Source organism: Aedes albopictus, chromosome 3 (assembly GCF_035046485.1).
Source record: "Aedes albopictus strain Foshan chromosome 3, AalbF5, whole genome shotgun sequence".
In the NCBI taxonomy this organism is placed as follows: domain Eukaryota; kingdom Metazoa; phylum Arthropoda; class Insecta; order Diptera; family Culicidae; genus Aedes; species Aedes albopictus.
Genome location: NC_085138.1, coordinates 37,752,914 through 37,771,643, shown reverse-complemented (window position 1 = coordinate 37,771,643; position 18,730 = coordinate 37,752,914). Strand labels below are relative to the sequence as shown.

The 18,730-nt window shown below is 39.7% G+C and overlaps 1 protein-coding gene across 2 annotated transcripts; it reads left to right on the top strand.

The window, feature by feature from the left end:
- The first annotated feature begins 2,242 nt into the window (after window positions 1–2,242).
- Window positions 2,243–14,291, top strand: LOC109410470 (uncharacterized). 2 transcript variants are annotated; one of them, XM_019684028.3, is made up of 6 exons: window positions 2,244–2,580; window positions 2,730–3,158; window positions 3,692–3,991; window positions 7,575–7,667; window positions 10,121–10,595; window positions 13,038–14,291. In XM_019684028.3, exons 1-6 carry the CDS (start codon window positions 2,560–2,562, stop codon window positions 14,282–14,284), a joined length of 2,565 nt encoding a protein of 854 aa, XP_019539573.2. In that variant the 5' UTR covers window positions 2,244–2,559; the 3' UTR covers window positions 14,285–14,291. The 2 variants fall into 2 exon arrangements, with proteins under 2 accessions (XP_029724060.1, XP_019539573.2); XM_029868200.2 differs by having other exon boundaries at window positions 2,243–3,158.
- The last annotated feature ends 4,439 nt before the right edge of the window (window positions 14,292–18,730 follow it).

The window sequence follows — 18,730 nt, the reverse complement described above, 5'->3', positions numbered from 1 at the left end:
TATCGAGGGTAGTGTCTTTCCCGTGTACTGCACTAGAAAATGATTTATGCTGTTGATTTATTAACAAGAAAAAAAAAATTGTATACCAAAAAGGATCAATTTTCGTCAATTTAAGGAATCAATGTTATTTACAGTAATATCCTTGATATTAAAAAATATTGGTAAAAAAATGTTTTGAATGATCGCAATACTTATTATGAATTATGCGGCAATCGTCAAAGTTTGTTGATTTTGTTCGATAGGATACCAGTTTGACGGTTCGATAAGGTTTTTTTGGCTTCACACTCTTCGCTTCTCTACCTATTTTCTCTGCTTTTTTCACAACAAACCAGCCTCTCACTATCTGGCATCCATTGCGGCACACTCAAAATGAGTGAAGAGACGAACCAGCCAAGGGCTGAAAGTCTCTCTAATAAAGACAAATCAATCAATCAAAATGAGTGCTCAAACAAATGTTAGAACAAACATGTTTTTTCAGTTTTTGCGTGCACACTTTGTGCGCGCAGGAAATGTGCACACAAAAATTCGTGTTGAGAGCGCACTCAGTCGTGCTTCCAGTGCACGACAAGTGCACAGACAAGTAGATGTGATACTAACGAAATTTCAATCTCATATATCTCATGATCCTGATTACTTAGAGAGTTGGTGTCTTCGGCAAAGTTGTTTGGCTGGTCAAGGACTTACCGATAATAAGACTTAAGATTCAAAATTCCACCGCTAAGCGGTGCTAGTGAGGTAACAAATTTTGTTTATCATATATATCAGGAAAATTTACAAAAAAATGCAACTAGCGCCGCCTAGCTGCAGAAACTTGAACCAATCGGTAATTATTCTGAAAGCCCTTGATCTACCAAACAATATTGCCGAAGACACCATCTTTCTACAAAATGAGGATGCTGAGATATGGGAAATTTAAAATTTGTTTGCTCTCTAGCGCCGCCTAGCGGTGGAACTTTGAATCTTAAGTTTTATTATCGGTTAATCCTTGACCAGCCAAACAACTTTGCCGAAGACACCAACTTTCTAAGTAATCAGGATCATGAGATATATGAGATTGAAATTTCGTTAGCGTCACATCTATTTGTCTGTGATTTATGTGATATCTAAGACAAGCAGATGCACCACTGACAAAATTTCCATCCCATATATCTCAGGATCCTGATTACTTAGAGAATTGATTTCTTCGGCAAAGTTGTTCAGCTGGTCAAAGGCTTTCCGAATATGGGCCGTATGATTCGTGATTCCACCACTAGGCGGCGCTAGATAGCGTACAAATTTTACATTTCACATATCTCAGCATTCTGATTCGATTCTTTAGAAAGATGGTGTCTTCGGCAAAATTGTTTGGTAGATCAAGGGCTTTCAGAATAATTATCGTCTGGTTCGAGTTTCTGCAGCTAGGCGGCGCTAGTTGCAATTTTTTGCAAATTTTCCTGATATATATGAAAAACAAAATTTGTTAGCTCACTAGCACCGCTTGTTGGTGGAATTTGGAACCAAAATATCCATCAACTGTAAGTTCTTGACCAGCTTAAGACGTCTGCTTGTCTCTGATATCACAGGATTTGATACCCCTTAGCGGGAAACACACTGCGTGTGCACTGAGTTCCTTTTTTTTTGCGTGCGCGCAGAAATTGCGCACTGAGATTATGACTTGCGGGCTCTCATTGCTCTCACACAGCACTCTAAATAATCACCCGCACAAAAACTCTGCGTGAGAGAAATTATGTACATTCCATTGTGCGTTTTTTCTCTTTCAGAAGAAGAGTTCAGTGAAAGACGAGCGTACATGGCACAGTTTCTGCGTGACATGCCATCTCTGTCTACATTTACCCAAAATTGGCTTAGGGAACGTTCAAAAATTACGTCCAAAATTTGGGGGAGGGGGGGGTCTAAAAAAGTGTGACAGTACGTGTATTGGGTATAGGGAAATTGCGTGACAGAGGGGGGAGGGGGGTCTAGAAATCCTGAAAAACGATGGACGTAATTTTTGAATCTTCCCTTATTGGGGTCAAGGAACCCCGTTGGGTGGTTGCATCTCTGTTTTTGACAACATCGGTGAACCAAAGAGGGAAACCAGCCTAACGAGTTGTGGTAACTTTTTTCGGCCGCCGCCGAATCACCCTCGATGTTCCGCTGGTCCTCCATTTTGTTCCGGAAAAACAACCAATAAAATACGTCGTTTTTTTTATATATACGTAATTTTGAGTAAAATAGACCCAACAAGAGGGTTGTTTGGATTTTCCGTGTACAATTTTGGGATGCACCCAAAAACTAAGTAAAATTTGTGTTCCGTGTGGTGTTGACCATTTGCTCAATCGGTTTTTTTTTTCGCGCGGTTGGCAGCAGCTGTTTCCCTCCGAAAGCGATCGCGGCAGCAGAAGAAAGTAAAAGGTCTCGAGTATTCTTCCATTCTTCCAGGCTCGTTAGAGGAAACCAGTTTTTCTAGCAAACTAGCTGTGCACGATAGTTATCTCGGGTGTTATACATATTTGATTGCGCGATTTTTCGCATTGTAGTACGTATTGTAGTACGTAACCAAAGAGAAATTGGCGGATAATGGCATCGTCCAGTAATAGGGTAAGTTATTCGTTGAAATTTATTTTCGCTGGCCGCAAATCCCGCCATAAATGAGCTAAAAGTTTGTGTTGCCCCCATGCGCTAGACGGCCATTTTGGCCCATAATGGTCGTTGACTTTGACTTTCCTGATTCCGCTTGCACTTCGCAGAACCTTCGATCGAAAAACATTACTGCAGTAGGCGAAACAAGCGCTGAAGAAAATGGCGTACTGGGTCGATTGACGCGGGCCGCTAGATCCACCAGATACGCCGGTGGTTCGGATGTCAGGCAGCGCAGCGAGACAGATGGCCGACAGAAGTCCAGCATCGCTATCCGGGCGGATAAAGAGCAGAGCCGACAAAAGCGGTATCCCAGTACCGGTTCCCGGACGGCAGTGCCGACGAATAAGGAGCACAGCGTAGGACAGGGCCGACCGAAGAAGGCGTCGTCCAGTACCGCTGCAGGGACGAAAGCGCGACCCGAAGCCGTACCGGCCGCCGGGAGACACGAAGCGGGCCATTCAATGGAGCGTGGCGAAGCTAGCAGACAGAGCCGACAGGACAAAGATGAGTGTCTTGTTTCCGCACGCGCGGTGCAGGTAAGAAAGCATATTTTGTCTTAGTTCAAAGGGAAAGCGGAGCAAAATACCCATATGACTATCTGGTCACATATCACGATCGTGGCCACTTCCATTAGTTCCATTTTACGGTGTTCGAATTTGAACCTTCCTAAAATTAAAATAAATACATAAATTACGGAACACTTAAATCGGCCATTTCAAACCTCCCATCCCGCTTATGACTACCTTAGGAATGAAACATCAAAAAGAAACAGAAGAAAAATCGATCATGCTACTTTCGCTCTTATTCTAACTCAATTCCCTTGCCACGATTTAAAGTTAAAAATTAACATGTTGCCGTTTCGTAAAATAAATACCTACAATTGAGGGGTTGACGGGTAGTTGTCTCGGGTGCCTGTTTTGGACACGTTCCGCTTGTTTTTTTTCCTAAATGCCTCAAAAAATCGATATAAATGCGCAAGAGCTTTTTTGGGGCTTGGAAGTGCAAGTGTCACGCTCTCGAGTTGTAGAATTCACCATTTATTTCACCTGCCATATGCTTTGCTATATAGGATGAGCGACAGAAGCGATCGAAAAAAGGCCCCACCATCGGCATCCGGGCTGTAGTGCAGGCGCATAAGGACGACAGCGGAGTACGACATAAGCAGTTTTCCAGCACTGGTGCTCAGGCAGAAGCGCTGTCCGAAGTTGTACCGACCGGTGACGATTCGGAGGACGCGGAGGAAACGGATCGGACAAAGATCGTTCGGACACAGATCGGCCGATCGGACCATTCTGGAGAGCGTGACGAAGTCGGCACACCGAGCTGGCAGGAGCAGGATGAATGTATTGTTCCCACAGACGCTGTTCAGGTGAGTAACCGCTTTTTTTGCTTCTTAGGGACAGGCCTGGTAGCGAGTCAGTTTTAGTGACTAGCTAACTTTTTTTTATTTGATTTATTTTTTTAATTTTTTTTATTAACGTGCAAAAGTCACGATTTGCAATTACCGTGTGGCGACCTAATTTTGTGCGGGTTTGAACTTTGCTCACTTCAGACATCTGAGTTCAGCATTAGGGTAAGAAATCAAACTTTGAACTAGTCAAATTGAACCATTTCAAAATTCATTAAAACGAAGTACTTTTCAGGCAAATGTTGTCCCGAAAAAGATGTTGAACAGCTTTCCGTAATATAACCTGATAACATGGACTTTAAAAGCATTGAAAAAAGCGTATTTGTCATGGAAAACAGGCAATTGAAAAATCACTGTGATTTCACCCATTTGCCCCAACAGAAAGCACATTTTCGGTGCACTCGTACAGCTCATGCATTGTATCACACGCAATATGTGAACGCGTCAAATGAAAGCTTATTTATCGTAGAATCGACCAACCGAATAATATTCCGCATTATTTGACATAAAATTATCAAATTTAAGTAATTTTTACTTGGAGAATGTTATCTTAAGTTGAACCATTTGTAATCTAAATTTGAACTAGTAAATGGGGGTGAGCTTCTAGTGTTGGCCTGTAGATTGCGCTAGTGGTTGCTTTGTTTACTCTTGGGGGATGAAAAATTCCTAATTTAGTTTCCAAATTCCTAAAGAATTTCGAACATTCTGAGTCGGGATTCCACTGCCTAATGAAAAATAGGTATGATAATTATCAGATTCATGTGATTTTTCATTGTTTAGCATGGAATTGACTGTTTTGTGAGTTGCTCGAGCTGCTGCCGCCAGTAGTTCAAATTAAGATTAAAATTGGTTCAAATTATGATTACGATGGTTCAAATTAAGATTAAAACCATTGTTGATGAAACATCAAATATTTCAATGAAATTCGGTACAAATACAAACTTTTTACCATTTAACAGAAAGCTTATACCCGTGGCTTTCATGTACATACGATTTCGCCGTAGTAAATTATTTCCATGTGGGAGAAAAAATCACTTAAAATTTGCACTGCTTCAGAAAGCCGCAATTTTGTTCAAATTATGATTACCTACCCTATTGAATTATGTAACAGCGGAAAAATCCTTATTTTAGCGTGACGTACTTAATGGATGCTTCCTTACAGTCAGGGATGGCATGTCACGCAGAAACTGTGCCCATTTACGCTCATCTTTCACTGAACCTTCTTCTTCTTCTTGGCGTAACGTCCTCATTGGGACAAAGCCTGCTTCTCAGCTTAGTGTTCAATGAGCACTTCCACAGTTTTTAACTGAGAGCTTCCTCTGCCAATGACCATTTGGCATGTGTATATCGTGTGGCAGGCACGAAGATGCTCTATGCCCAAGGAAGTCAAGGAAATTTCCTTTACGAAAAGATCCTGGACCGACCGGGAATCGAACCCGTCACCCTCAGCATGGTCATGCTGAATACCCGTGCGTTTACCGCCTCGGCTATATGGGCCCTTCACTGAACCTCTCAGTTTCATTTTTCATACAGAAGAGAAAGAGAAAAATCGCACAATAAAATGTACATAATTTCTCTCACGCAGAGTTTTTGTGCGGGTGATTAGAGTGCTGCGTGAGAGCAATGAGAGCCCGCAGATCATAATCCCAGTGCGCAATTTCTGCGCGCACGCAGAAAAAGCAGAACTCAGTGCACACGCAGTGTGTTCAAAGGGGTCAGTGTTGTTTGAGCATTTGGTGAACCGAAAGCATGCCAGTGAGTCCACAACCCGCTAAGGGGTATCAAATCCTGTGATATCAAAGACAAGCAGACGTCTTAAGCTGGTCAAGAACTTACAGTTGATGGATATTTTGGTTCCAAATTCCACCAAAAGGCTGTGCTAGTGAGCTAACAAATTTTGTTTTTCAAATATATTAGGAAAATTTGCAAAAAATTGCAACGAAATTTCAATCTCATATATCTCATGATCCTGATTACTTAGAGAGTTGGTGTCTTCGGCAAAGTTGTTTGGCTGGTCAAGGACTAACCGATAATAAAACTTAAAATTCAAAATTCCTCCGGTAGGCGGTGCTAGTGAGTTAGCAAATTTTGTTTTTCATATTTATCAGGAAAATTTGCAAAAAAATTGCAACTAGCGCCGCCTAGCTGCAGAAACTTGAACCAAACGGTAATTATTCTGAAAGCCCTTGATCTACCAAACAATTTTGCCGAAGACACCATCTTTCTAAAGAATCAGAATGCTGAGATATGTGAAATGTAAAATTTGTTCGCTCTCTTGCGCCGCCTAGCGGTGAAATCACGAATCATACGGCCCATATTCTGAAAGCCCTTGACCAGCTGAACTACTTTGCCGAAGAAACCAACGCTCTAAGTAATCAGGATCCTGAGATATATGGGATGGAAATTTTGTCAGTGTTGCATCTGCTTGTCTAAGATATCACATAAATCATAGACAAATAGATATGTGACACTAACGAAATTTCAATCTCATATATCTCATGATCCTGATTACTTAGAGAGTTGGTGTCTTCGGCAAACTTGTTTGGCTGGTCAAGGACTAACCGATAATAAGGCTTGAGATTCAAAATTCCACCGCTAGGCGGCGCTAGAGAGCAAACAAATTTTAAATTTCGCATATCTCAGCATCCTGATTTTGTAGAAAGATGGTGTCTTCGGCAATATTGTTTGGTAGATCATGGGCTTTCCGAATAATTACCGTTTGGTTCAAGTTTCTGCAGCTAGGCGGCGCTAGTTGCAAGTTTTTGCAAATTTTCCTGATATATATGAAAAACAAAATTTGTTAACTCACTAGCACCGCCTAGCGGTGGAATTTTGAATCTTAAGTTTTATTATCGCTTAGTCCTTGACCAGCCAAACAACTTTGTCGAAGACACCAACTCTCTAAGTAATCAGGATCATGAGATATATGAGATTGAAATTTCGTTAGTGTCACATCTATTTGTCTGTGATTTATGTGATATTTTAGACTAGCAGATGCATTTGCTACTAGACGGCGTAATAGTACTTTCATACTCCCTGTGGTACACACAGTATTGCACTGGAAGCACGACTGAGTGCACACTCAATGAATTTTTGTGTGCACATTTTCTGTGCGCACAAAATGTGCACGCAGAAACTGAAAAACATGCTTGTTCTATCATTTCTTTGAGCACTCATTTTGAGTGTGCCGCTGATGGATGCCAAAGAGTGAGCGGCTGGTTTGTGTGTGAAAAAAGTTGCGTTGTTCACCCTCGCTCTCGTTGAAAGTCGTGTGTAGAGTGTATGTTTTCTCTTCTCACGTTTCGCGCTGAGGAGCATGCCATCTCTGCTTACAGTTATAACAAGTTGGTCGGCCCTACCGTGAAGGAACCATATTTGATGCGGTTAAGGAAATTTTGAATTCAAAAACCTGCTAAAACATGAAAACTCAACCGATCATATCGAAATTTTGTACCGTGATAGTCAAATCATCAATGAAAGAAAACGCATGTTTTAAACGACTGCATCGACACAACTATCACGCTCACGTTTACTTTATTTGCAGCCACCTGTATCTACATCCTGGGCTACCGAAAACGACTCTGAAGTCGAGGTGAAGCATGTCGTCGAACAGGGAGCCAACGTAGCGCCTATTGTGGTAAGTTTCAATCCCCCAAAGAGTGAATGAAAAATAATTTCGCAAATCTAAATTTCGTGCAGTTTCGAAAACTCAAATTAATTTCCTTTTATTCGAGGTTACCTTAATTTAAAAAGGCTAATGTGCTAAATGTGCTTTCGGGGTAATGGCCCATTCGGGTAATGGCTTTCGGGGTAGTGGCGGTTGGGGTAATGGAGGTAGAGTATTATAATCGATTAGCATTTATTCACACGAAAGTTACCTGAACTGCCTATGATCGCATAACTGTCCCCTATGAATAGGAAACCCAGCAAATATGGGACTGATATGCGATCATAGGCAGTGAATCTTCCTGCAATAAAATTTTAATTAGCAGCATAAATAAACATACAAAAATAAAACACATATATCAAAAAAGCACATCAAACCTCGATTCTGAAATGTTTCCACACCACATTAGTGGGGAAAACATGTAAAAAGTTCTAAATTTTATGTGGTGGTAGATGTTACGCCGCCACGCATCATTCTAAGGTGATCTTTCCATGTTACGGGAACACCGAACGTGCCATAGGGTATTGTACCATTTGGGCAGGTATACCTATTCTGGGCACTTGCCGCTATAACTAAGCCAATTCCAAACGGATTGATTTGGATTTATGTATAGAGTTAGGCACGTACAGTATCTTACTCTATACAAAAACTCAAATCAATGGGTTTGAAATTGACTTAGTTATAGCGGCAAGTGCCCAAAATAGGTACACCTGCCCAAATGGTACAAGACCCTATTATGATAAAGATTTGTTCTACCATCTATTGTAGCAAGGCGTCTGCCTAAAGCACTGGAATAATCTGAAAAGCGATTTGATTAAGATAGTATCACAGACAAAAATGGTTTTTGGCTATTTTTTCTTATGCGATGCATTCCATATAATCTCCATATAAACGACCGCGGGGCAAGATGAGTCACCTTCAATTTCGAGCGCATTTTTGTGGCATTGAAAAGTGGTTTATTATTTTATTACAAGACTATTTCATAACTCGCTTCAACCAAGAAGAATGAGCACCTAAAATTATAACATAAATTTATGATAATTGTTTTGTGAAAACAAGTCGGATTTTCAAGTCGCTATAAGACCTCTCAAATCGTAAACTTTTTTGTTTTCAACATAAATTAATAAAATTTTAACTGGTAGCTATGGTTTATTCAGTCAGTATAGATATGGAGCATGTATGAATACAGAAAAAATCGTATACATTGTCGTTTTTCGTTGAGAAAATCTGAATTTCTTGAAAGGTGACCCTTCTTGCCCCGCCCTTTTTTCGCGACGCTAAATCGGTCACTTTTGAAAACTGATTGTTCGAAAGCATGATTTGTATTTTATGAACTTTTTATCGGCTTTTACCATAGCTAACAAATGTATTGAAGAGTAAAGGGCGAATACAAACCATCAAGATTTGTATTTACAAAGTTATGATGATCCTTAGGTGACCCATCTTGCCCCGCCCCACCCTACTACAAATCTGGTACTTCACCGAACGTGCCCCATTGCATGCATACATTTGCTTGCGTTGCACGTGCACTAAGTGAAGGTACTTACTTGGCGAAACTTGTTTTGTTTTAGATTGTTTTTATATATTAAGGACAGACTCGTTGGAATCCCAAAATGGCCGCCACTATGGCCGATTTTTTCACCTACTTACGATTTCGAGCGCACAAATCTCTTCGTAAACAAAACCAGCGCACCTGATCTTCTTATTTTAAGCTTATTACAAGTGAGCAAGAACAGAATAATGAAATGCACTGTTGTTTGAAGCTTGTTTCTTGAGATTTGTGCATCTGAAGTTCTGATGCACTGTTGAAGCGGGATTTCAAGACGTTTGTCCTTAACGAAGTAATATTTTCCAAATCGGTTTCGAAACACAGTTAGAGAAATGATTAAGGTATCTTCCTGGTGGAAAATGTTTTATCAGTTTTATAGCGCATTTAGTTCACCACTAGACTATCGCACTAGCTTTCAAGAGTGCAAAAACGCAAATAAAAGTGCGCGATTGTATCAAAACAACTCGGTGTCTTCAGGGCACTTATTCAGCATATATCGAAGAAATAGTGCACCGAAGACATCAACTTGATTTGATGCAATTGCGCACTTTTATTGACGTTTTCGCACTTATGAAGACTGAGTGCACAGTCCAGTGGTGAACTAAATGCGGTATACAAAAACCATTTTTAAACGGAATTTCGAAAAAAAAAATGGTTTCTGGGGAACTAATAAGCATTTTCCACCTCATCAGGAGCTACTTTGATCCTTCCTCTAACTGTGGATGGAAACCGTTCTGGAAAATCCCGATTTTAGTGTTACATAATAAATGGATGCTGCCTTAGTGGTAGTCAAATTCAAACCACTACCATGAACGCCTCAAAACTTGTACTAATTTATCTATTATCATGGGCATTGCCTATTGCCTTTCTACAGGACCTATCACCCTCACCAGACAGCGACGCCAAATGGACACTATACACCTCCGTACCGCCCGATGGTGTTAAACTGGCAGTGCAGGACTGCGAGTTCGGGTTCCGCTACAAAGTGGAAAACAGAGTTACCAAGGGCAGGGTCCAATACTATTACTGCCGACGGATCAAAGCAAAAGCCTCCAAGCAATGTGAGCGACGCTTAATGGTGTTCATCCCGAATGGATCGGATGTCAACTGCAGCATCAACCTCCGAGGCACCCACACTTGCGGTACCGCGAAGAGCGAAGATTTGGCCAAGATACCACTCAGCAAAAAGGATGTTGCTGAAATAAACGACTTGCTACATAGCGGTATCCCGCTGAAGGACATCAAAAAACACATCCGAGCTTCTAATCAGCAAGTGTCGAAGAACCGGGTCAACTATGCGGTAAAGCAAGCATCGCAGGCTTTGTACGGGTGTGGAGAGCTATCATTGGGTAAGTCAGTGATTGTGCTTATGTCTACACGTAGAAAAACATATGATAAAACCAAACTCAAATACATTGTCGATTGGTTCTGGCCACAAAAAAAAAACCCGTTCGAAAGAAATCAACCATCAGATATGAATCAAATAAAATCTATGTTAGAAGGACAGGATATGTTTGAAATGAATTTACAAAAAATTGTTTTGTGTGGCAGGTCGGCTCTACGGAAATATTTGCTTCCCATGAAATTTACAAATTATTTCCTTTTGCTGGGACAACCCACCTCCCTCGTGGCATTTCCAATGCTTACATTATATTGGCCATAATCGCTCCCGAAAACAATGAGATTCTATGGAAACTTTCCGGGAAACTCAGCATTTTTTTGTGCAGAAGAAAATCTTCGAATTTGCCGCTGGAACTTGTGACTTTTGTTTATGCTCTCGACGGCGGAACGAGGGGCTCCACAATGGGCATTGTACGAATCAATCAAATCGGAATTTAAGATTGGAACGTTTTATCAGTTTAACGAATATACGTGACATTTGTCTCCGTGTAGCATATAGACCGATATTTCTACATGTTTGCCCTTTCATATGGGGGAATGGATTATGCACATTAAGGGAAAAAGGTATGAAAAGCATGAGTTTTTGCTTATGTCGCGGAGCAAGATGAGTCAGTGCCATTTTCACGCGCATTACTCATGTTATGATCACAGACAAGCAGACGCAACACTCTTCAAAGCGGCTTGGCACATGCATTTCATTTGATTTGCGCGATCGTTCCACCAGAGGCGCTAGTGTTCGATCGCTTTGACGTTTGCCAGTGTACACGTTGCTCAATGATGCAAACGAAAATTACAGGCAATTTGTGTAGTAGTGTGTGCGTTAGCAAAACGTCAAATCGAAATCCATCATGGCCGACAGTATCACGCGCGGTTCTACCAACAGGTGGCAGTGTGCTCATGAAAATGACACAGGGCAAAAGTTTTTGATGAATTTCCTTTAAGAGTTACGTCTGTTTGTCTGTGTTATGATTATGTTAATAATTTTGTTAGGTGACCAGCATGAATATACAGAATTTTAGGGTATTGATTGAAAAATTGTTCATTCTCATTGGAAATAAAAAAATAAATGGTTTTTAGCCATGTTTCTTTTGCGATACATTCCATGTAATCTCCATATAAACGATCGCGGGGCAAGAAGGGTCACCTTCAGTTTTGAGCGTATTCTTGAAGCATTTAAAAGCTTTTTATTTTTTTGTTACAAGACTATCTCATAACTCCATTCCATCAAGCGGAATGAACGCCTAAAATTATAACATAAAATTATGATAATTTTTAGTGAATGCATCGATTTTCAAGTCGTCTTAGGACCACTCAAATCGTAAAGTTTTTTATTTTCCAAATAAATTTATAAAGCGTTTTCTAGTAGCTCTTGTTTACTCAGTATGGAAATGGAGCATATATGAATACGAAACAAATCTTATATATTGCCATTTTTCGTTGAGAAAATGTGAGTTACTTAAAAGGTGAGCCATCTTGCCCCTTACTTTTTTCACAAAAATCGGTCACTTTTTAAAACTGCAAAATCGGTCGCTTTTTAAAACTACTTGTTTACATCATATTTTGTATTGAAAAAACTTTTTATCAACTTTTAGCATAGCTAACCTATACGATTTGTATTTACAAAGCTTAGATGATCTATCCTTAGGCGACCCATCTTGCCCCACCCCACCCTATATTGTCTTTAAGGGTCTGTTCCAATTGGAGAATTTAAATTAATTTTCACTTCACCTTGACAGTTTGATAATTATTTCCTTAGGAGAACTGTCAAGTTTAAGTGTCGATCTGTCAAATTTAAGTAAAAATTAAGTTTAATTCGCCAAATGGAATCGACCCTAAGAATCGGCACCGCTCAGAGCAGTGAAGAGTTAAATCTCCTCTTCGCATTTACTGTTGTGAGGGGATGTTTGGTACTAGTTCCGCTCGGCATCCTGTATATGTGGCTGTAAAGAAGCAAAAAAGCGAAAAAGGTTACCCCTTAGAAACGATACAAAATAATCTCACCTCCAAATGATCTCAGTCAACTTTGTCATAAAAACTTATTACCAGTCTAAGAACATGTTATGGTTTGTTTGTGGCATGTTTAATGTTAATGTTCGTTCAAAAAATAAATAACTTTAGGTTGAAGCTAGTTAAGTTCTTGGCGCAGGGGATACTTTAACACTAGTTTATTTACATCTTGATCAACAAGTTGTTGGTCAGCTGTAGCGGGTTTAAGCGATGAATCATCAAATACATAACTATCAAACTATCAGATTAGGGCAAGATAAATCAGTTTGTTCACAAAAATGAGTTTGATGCTTCAGACATCTTGGCTCAGAAATTATGTGTTTCAACAACCGAAAATGTTTTTTTTTGTGTTTAATAATTCTTCGTTCTCGACATCTACACAGGTGACCTGGCAGCCTGGGCCAAGCTTCATTCAACTACGCCACCGGGCAATGAAACGGGGTTCGTCATTGGCTCGGATTTTGACGGTACGACCGGGCGCTTCAGACTGGTATATTCCAGCAAAAAAATGATGTCGCGGTTCAGTACCCTGGACGTGTTGTCGGCTGACTGCACGTTCAAAACTACTTTGCAAGGGTACCCACTGGTCGTGGTATGTCTGGTGGACAAAATGCGCCACGCGCACCCGGTGGCTTTTGCTTCGATCACAAAGCAAGAAGAAGCCGACTATTATTTTGTGCTGGCAACCCTGCAGGATCAGTGCAATCGGATGGGCATAAGCTGCTCGGTGAAGGCGTTCATCAGCGATGGTGAAATCGCCTTGAAGAAAGCAGCGCGGTCGGTCTTCGGTGAACACGTACTACTAGTAAATTGTTATTTCCACGTGGTACAGAACATAAAAAAGTACCTAACGAAGGCCAAGGAAAGTGCCGACCACAAGGAACGCATCCTCAAGGATGTGAACCGCATACAGGTTGCGCCCACTCCGCGGCACTTCGATGATGCGTGCGGGTTGTTTTGTATGAAATACGGTGCTCTGCCGGGCTTCGTTCAATTTTTCGAAAAATACATTGATAACGAGTACTACAAAAATTGGTACGAATGTGCCTTACCAGGATACCCGGCCACCAACAATTCCCTGGAAGCATTGAACAGGGCGATAAAAGACCACCATTTAGACCGTACGAGGGAGCCGTTCGGTACCTTCAAAACAAAAATCATGAAAGTCGTGGAGAAGTATGGCGCGGACGAACGGATCATTTACGATAAACGGTTGTATACGATTGAAGATGAACGCCGAGCCTTTAACTTCATCCGTGCAGGGAAGCGAACGCGGATCGTACAAGATTGGTCCGACCGGGCAAAATATATGTACTTCCCAACCGCTAACAATACAGAGGTAACTGTACGTGAGATCGAAGTGTTTAATAACCCGGACCGCCGCAGCTTGGAACACTATCTGAAGGACATGGAGCTGATTTACTGCATTGGAATAACTGACGATCACTGGACGACGTGGAACTGCTCATGCCGCTGGTTCAGCAAGCATAATTCCTGCTACCACGTGGTGGTTGCAGCGGTCACAACAAAAAAATATCAGCTCCGCCCGGAGGCAAACACATCTTCGCTGACACAAAAGCGTCCCCCCGGCAGACCAAAAAAAATGACCAAAGCCCTCATAGTTGACTAAGGGGCGATTTCTTCACCCTGGCTTAAGCGTTAACCCTCTAATACCCAATCCCGCCTTTAGACGGGGTATAGTTTGAGCATTTTTGTAATTTTTGTTTCGCGGAAAATCAAATTTTATATATTTTTGGCTGATATTTAGGACTATTTTGTATATCTCAAAATGGTTTTTGGTGTATTTTAAAGCGTATTTACATTTTTTAAAAATCATTGAAAAATTGATGTTTTAGTCACCTTTCGGAAGTCATTGTATATTTTGTATTGAATCGCTAAAATTAACATATTTTAAATTTTTCCCAAATCATTCTATCCTTGTTTAATAGTTTAAGGGAATCGAATACACTCTAAAATTATTTTCCTTAAAATTACACGGAAAATAAAATTTTCTGTGAAAAAAATTTAAAATAATAATATTTCAACAATAATCATAAAATCTCAAAATGTTTTCATCTCAAAAAATCCGTACCCCAAATAGGCTTCCAGGAAAAATATAAAACTGTAGGGATGTTCAAAAATAAAAATTAGAAAAATCAAAAACTGAAATTCACGAAATCGAGAATTAAAAAGAATCATCTTCCAAAACATGTTTAAATCGATTTTAGATGACGAAAAATGATATTTAGAACAAAATCAAAAATTTGGGTATTAGAGGGTTAAACCAGGTTTAACGCCTGGCTTACCGGTTAAGCCGAGGTGAAGAAATCGACTGTAAATCAATGATTCTGTTTTTATTTTTATTGCTCTTTCCGCTAAATCCGGAATATATTTTGCCGTTAACGTGATTTAAACTTGAATTCAACCGTAACCCCGATTAATTTTGAATTTGTTGCTATTTTTGTTTTTTTTTTGTTTTATTTTAAACTTGTTTTTTTTTTGTTTTGTTTTAAACTTGTTGTCCTTACAAACAATGAAAAAAAATTTGTAACATCAAATTTAAATGACAATACATACAAAATCACTGTTGGTCTAGATGGCCGTACGAATATGAATTTGATCTATGTCAATCCTGTTGAAGCAATCCGAAAACTCTGAGTAAAAGCGTATTACTAGGCCAACATGTAAAAAGGGCGGAGTCGTGTATTGAGATGAGAAATCTCAACTCGAATGAAGTGACTCCCAATTTGATTTATACGGCGAGTCACTTCATTTGAGTCGAGATTTCTCACCTCGATATACGACTCTGACTTTTGTTACGTCCGTCCATTCGCAGAATGAGCACAATTGTTTTTTGTGCTCATTCTGCGAATTAAGTGACGTGAGAAAAGTCGGAGGCCTTTTTCACCATTTTATTGCAGAAACGGAGAACTTACCTTCTCATCATACAAACATTCAGCTCATTACTACAAATCTAGTGCTACACCGTTCGTGCCCCATGGTTGCACTGCGTCGTTTTACTGTCTTCCACACGATAACTTCTAGGACTCCAGGAGTAAGCGCATCAAAAACACCAATATCTCGCGCTTAGTGTCATACGGGCGTATCTACAATGATCGATTTCTCTTCATCGATTTTCTCTTTGGTTAATAACTTTGCCGGTAAATCGATTGTTTTTGTAGTCCCTGTCCTCCTTCACCGAAACACACCGAAAGATCATCCGAATACTGGTCGCATTTCACGGGATAATCCGAAGAGAAAATTCATCAATGCAAATACGCCCGTATGATACTAAACGCGAGATATGATGATTGAATAATGGTTTCTTGATCCGTAAAGACAATTAACTCAAAATATTTTTCATTCACAGCAGTTAATTACCTTCAACAATTTCTGGATTTCCTTTAGCTGAAGGCTCTACAAACTGTAAGCTATGAGGCTTACTAAAGTTCGCGGACCGAAATGCAGCAGACTATTCCGGTATTCAATCAGTGAAGCTCAGACAAACAAGTTATATAGTTAAACCAGGTTGAATGCCTAAGCGAAGGTAAAGAAATTGGGCTTGAAGTAGCAAAAACAAACCAAGCTTCGTCAGTGTTCGATCGGCCTCTACCGTGGGAAATATGGACGATGGATTTACCTTGGTCGAACACCTATCGTAACGTCAATCAGCTGTACATCTAACTCCATATCTTATGGTAAGCATATACATTGATTTATTTATTTTTTCTTCTTGCAATAGCAAATCTTGTATACATAAATAGATAGGAAGGTCAACAAATTGAGAGGTTATTAAATTGTTGATTGAATTGATTCGCTATAACCTAGAATGCTATTACGCTCATCCATTTCCTAATCAAATTACCGTGACATCACCTAATTCCAATTACCGATCAAAAGTGATTGGAATTGGGTGATGTCACGGTAGATACTTCACTTATATGGCCCGAACTAGCAGTATCCGACAAACTTTGTGTTGCCTACTGCGTTTTTTGACGTTTCAATTTTCTGGCCAAGACCAAGTCCCCGGTCAAAATGTATGAAAGATCGATTTTCAGAAATTCTCACTTTTTTCATTTTTTTTTGCCTCATAAACCTTCCTTGGGTGAAAACTAACAGAAAAATGCTAAGACGACCGAAATCGGGCACTTGCCGCTATAACTAAGTCAATTTCATACCGTTTGATTTGAATTTTTGTACAGAGTTAGATACTGTACGTGCCTAACTCTATACAAAAATTCAAATCAATCGGTTTGAAATTGACTTAGTTATAGCGGCAAGTGCCCAAAATAGGTACACCTGCCCAAATGGTACAAGACCACTTTTGATCGGTTTATATCGGTATATATATATATATATATATATATATATGCAGTGGCGTACGTGGGACAGCGCATCACTTGCGAACGAAACGATCGATTCGGGTCGTCTTTGTTTTGTTTGTTAGTTTTCTCTCAAGGAAGGTTTATGAGCCAAAAGATGGGTTTATTGAACATTTTTGAAAATCGATTTCTCATGCATTTTGAACGGGATGAATGGGGGATTGGCTTGGGACTTGAAATGTCAAAAAACGCGATAGGCAGGACAAAGTTTGCCGGGGACAGCTAGTTAATAATAAAAACAAGAAACAATCTTAATGCAGTCTTACCTGTGAAATCAAATAATTAGCATATTCAAACTAACATTTTACACGATGATTTGATTTTTTAGGATCCATTTGATATTTTAAATTGACGACGATGCGACGAATACCACGAACGATAAATGTTATCGGCCTTCTGGGACGAGGTGTGAAGTACAAAGCCAGAGTGGGTTGCTCGGGAAGACGTTCGATGAGCTGGAAAATGTGACGACCAACGATACCACGAATAAGAAGGCAGAACCGATGGAAAAACTTCAGGCAAGTTTATCAAAAAAAAAAGGTGAGCCTCCGTTTTTTTTTCGCTTTTCTCCACTTGCTAGGCTTGCAGCGGGCTTTTTCAGTGTTTTATTTGCCATATTTGGCGAAGTTCAGCTTTTGAGTTGCGACGAATCATCTAATTTATCACGGAAACAGAATAATTCCAAATTTTTACTGCATTTCTTAACTTGGTGGTTATTTTGAAAATCTACCTGAATGAAACTTATTAGTAGTATGTAACAGTAAAATTTCAATTTTTGAAAACTGGTGATGCAAAATTTTAATCGTTGATTAACAGGGCAATTGTTGTTTTATTCGTGAACTAGCGTTAACTTTGCATATGCAAACGCTTTGAAATATCTTCTAACAGGTTCGCTCTTTCGATCTAACGGGTTGTCCTAGTGCTACAAAAAAGGGTTAGGCATGCTGTAATGCTACTTTTGTACCTCGTCATCCACTTATGCAACTACATCAGTGGTCTAACAACACTTAGCGCGCTCGGCAAAGCTCCATCATGCCGCATAAAGTGTTGCCACAAATGATGCTTAGTTTGCTAAACCCAGTTACCTGGCTGGTGGGACACGAGAGCATAAGCTTCAACCGTTTACGCACTTAGACGTCACCCAAATAGTGACTGGAGTAATCCCTAATATTTGAAGATAAAATATTTCAAGCTTTTTTGTCCGAAAAATTAAATAACTTTGTTTAAATAAGTATGATAAGCTTCTTGAATCATCGCTGTCGTATAATGTATGAAACTTATTGTTTGGCAGGCACATTTCTTAGCAGTATTCAATATTCGTTTAAAACGCAGAATCCATCCTCACATGACAACCAATCAGTTAAATTTTCTAAGCCGCAGCATAGATATGTTTGATTGAACACTGTTGATTCGTGGCTGCTTTTATGCTTTTTTATGTTTGGAAAATAACGTTGTTTCTATGGGAAATTTCAGATAAAAAAGTGTACTTTCTTTATTTTTTCCATGTACAACTTTGATATTTTTTATTGCAAATTCGTAGTTTTTTATTGCATTTTTGCTTTTATGCCTACTGCATTTTTCATTTTTTTTATGGAAATTTTTAAATTTTTTATGGGTACATTTATGTTTTTCTATTGAAAATCCATACCTTATTTGTGGAAAATTTGTTTTTTTTTATTGCTTATTGTAGCATA